General features: G+C 42.0%; 1 protein-coding gene across 1 annotated transcript in view; it reads left to right on the top strand.

The window, feature by feature from the left end:
* Positions 1–965, top strand: part of LOC108579118 (ankyrin repeat domain-containing protein 17) — a 15844-nt gene extending 14879 nt beyond the window's left edge. Inside the window, 2 exon segments of the mRNA XM_017942568.1 lie at positions 1–617; positions 756–965. The exon segment at positions 1–617 is cut by the window's left edge and continues 26 nt beyond it. Of these exon segments, the coding sequence (XP_017798057.1) occupies positions 1–617; positions 756–965 (827 nt within the window).
* The last annotated feature ends 1282 nt before the right edge of the window (positions 966–2247 follow it).

The following is a 2247-nucleotide window of genomic DNA, read 5'->3' as shown; positions in this document are numbered from 1 at the left end:
CCACTGTACCACCGCCACCACCTCCGTCCGCGATCCAATCCGCGAACAACTTGGCGATGCTTGGAAACTACCCTTTAGGGAAGTATCAGCCACCGTCTCGACCCACTCCCGGGAACACCGGCATCTCGAACAACGGCCAGACCCGTTGGCCGTTCGCTCCACCGCACAGCAATTACCCGCCGCCACCACCACCCCATCAAGATCCGATGATCAGTCAAATCGGCTTCTCCAATCATTTGGCCAATATATCCGCGCAACCTGCGAGCATCGATTTAATCACAAGCCTGGAGAATGGCGGTTCACCAGCTATATCACCTTCTTCGCCGGCGGCCCAAGTCGCACAGGAGATGAGTCAAATGAAAATCGAGGACCGCAAAGTGCCACGACCGATTGGTACAGAGAGAGCTTGGAAAAATTACGCGACCGCAGGGATGGGGCCCGGTGGCGATGCCGATTCCATCAATTGGATGTTGAACAACGAAAAGCTCGTTGGATCGTGGGCAAGCTTGGCACCAGGAATGGACAGGCATCAAATGTTTCGTTCAAACGCTGCCGCTTACAATCGTATATCAAACGTCGATGCCGAACTTCATCAGATGATGGAATCTTCCTTCCAGGTACGCACACACACACACACACACACACACGCGCGCGCGCGCGTTTCTTTTTCCTTTCTAACCGCTTCTCTTCCACCACACCCCGTCGTGACGATAAAAAGCCTCGCAATTGCAAAACATCAAATTGCTCACACACAGGGTCACGTAGATACTCAGCAACAGCCTTTCCCTAATGGAAGCGCGACTGCTCTGTCGTTAATGCCAGGATTAACGTTATTGCCGGGACAATTTGGAACACCTGCACTGACAGAAATTCCTCCAAACGAAGCAAACAAAATGGATCCACCAGCATGGGGAATACCAGATGCCGTGCAAGACAAACAACATCCGGTATGTTATACGTTATAAATTACGAAAAAGCTACAGCTACATATATAGTTGGTATCAAAGTTCTCTGACGAAAGAAGAAAGTTGAAAGAAATCTTTGACGATTATACGAGTATTCGCATCGTGAACATTTCAACATCGATATTGTTGTATTTATTATGCTCCGTGTACTTTTGTCACGCTTTCTTTAACTTCTCCATTCATTTATATACGTTAGAATATACTCCGAACATTCCATCCGTGCGACTATTCTCCATACGTTTATCCAGTATCTCTTCCCCGCTCCTCCACGTCCCCACTCCCCCTCCTCCGTTCCTCCCACTAGCTATAACCTATATAAAAAACGAAAAAAAAAAAAATGAAAAAGGGAGAAATTTTTGTGAAGGCAACTTCGCTTTCTTACCTGGATGATATGAAATAGAACCTGGAATTCGAAGTAGTAAATAGATGGAACTGGAATACGAAGCATTGTTTTTAGACACTTCAATTACATTACTATCCTAATTGTATCCATTGCAACACAGATTCGATATTATTTGTCATGTTAGGTGATAAAGCGGTAAATCCTTAATACAACTTATTACTATTACCTAGGATAATTATGAAGTATAAATAATTACCGAATATGACAACCGAATGAAACAACAAAAAAAAAAAAAAAAAGAAAAGAGAGAGAGAGAGAGAGAGAGAGAGAGAGAGAGAGAGAGAGAGAGAGAAAGACAGAGGCGGTAAGACCGAACTATTGAACAAAGGATGTTTGTCGTTTGTTTTTTAATTCGTTTTCGATCATCCTTCGGCCTCGCCACTTCTGTACTTGAGGATCATTCTCTGGCCAACACTTTGACGTGTATGAAATATCGACGACAATTTACGAAACTTCTTCCTACGTTGATCGATCGTCGGTTTAATTTGCCCAAGTAACGGGACTCAAAACTTTACGATATTTGATAGAAATTCGTTATAATAAATTCAGATGCGCATACGATAATTGCATCGGCTTTGGCTTCACCTGTAGCGGTATTTCTCGAATTAGAACCTCACATCCTTTTTTCTGTTCCCCATCAATTTCGTGTATCGAATTAAAAGAGAAAAAAGAAAAAAAAACAAAAAATGAGCTTCGTTTCAATTGTCCTACGTGTGTGTGCGAAAAGAAGGGCTTCGATTTGCCACGACGATATCTGAATAATAAACATTATGTTAATTAAACGATAAATAACAACAACAATGATAACGATAATAATAATAAAAATGATGATAATAATGATAATAATAATTATAATAATAATAATGACAATGATAATAT

This window comes from Habropoda laboriosa, unplaced genomic scaffold, assembly GCF_001263275.1.
Source record: "Habropoda laboriosa isolate 0110345459 unplaced genomic scaffold, ASM126327v1 scaffold64, whole genome shotgun sequence".
Classification (NCBI taxonomy): Eukaryota; Metazoa; Arthropoda; class Insecta; order Hymenoptera; family Apidae; genus Habropoda; species Habropoda laboriosa.
This window is presented reverse-complemented; position numbering and strand designations above follow the sequence as displayed.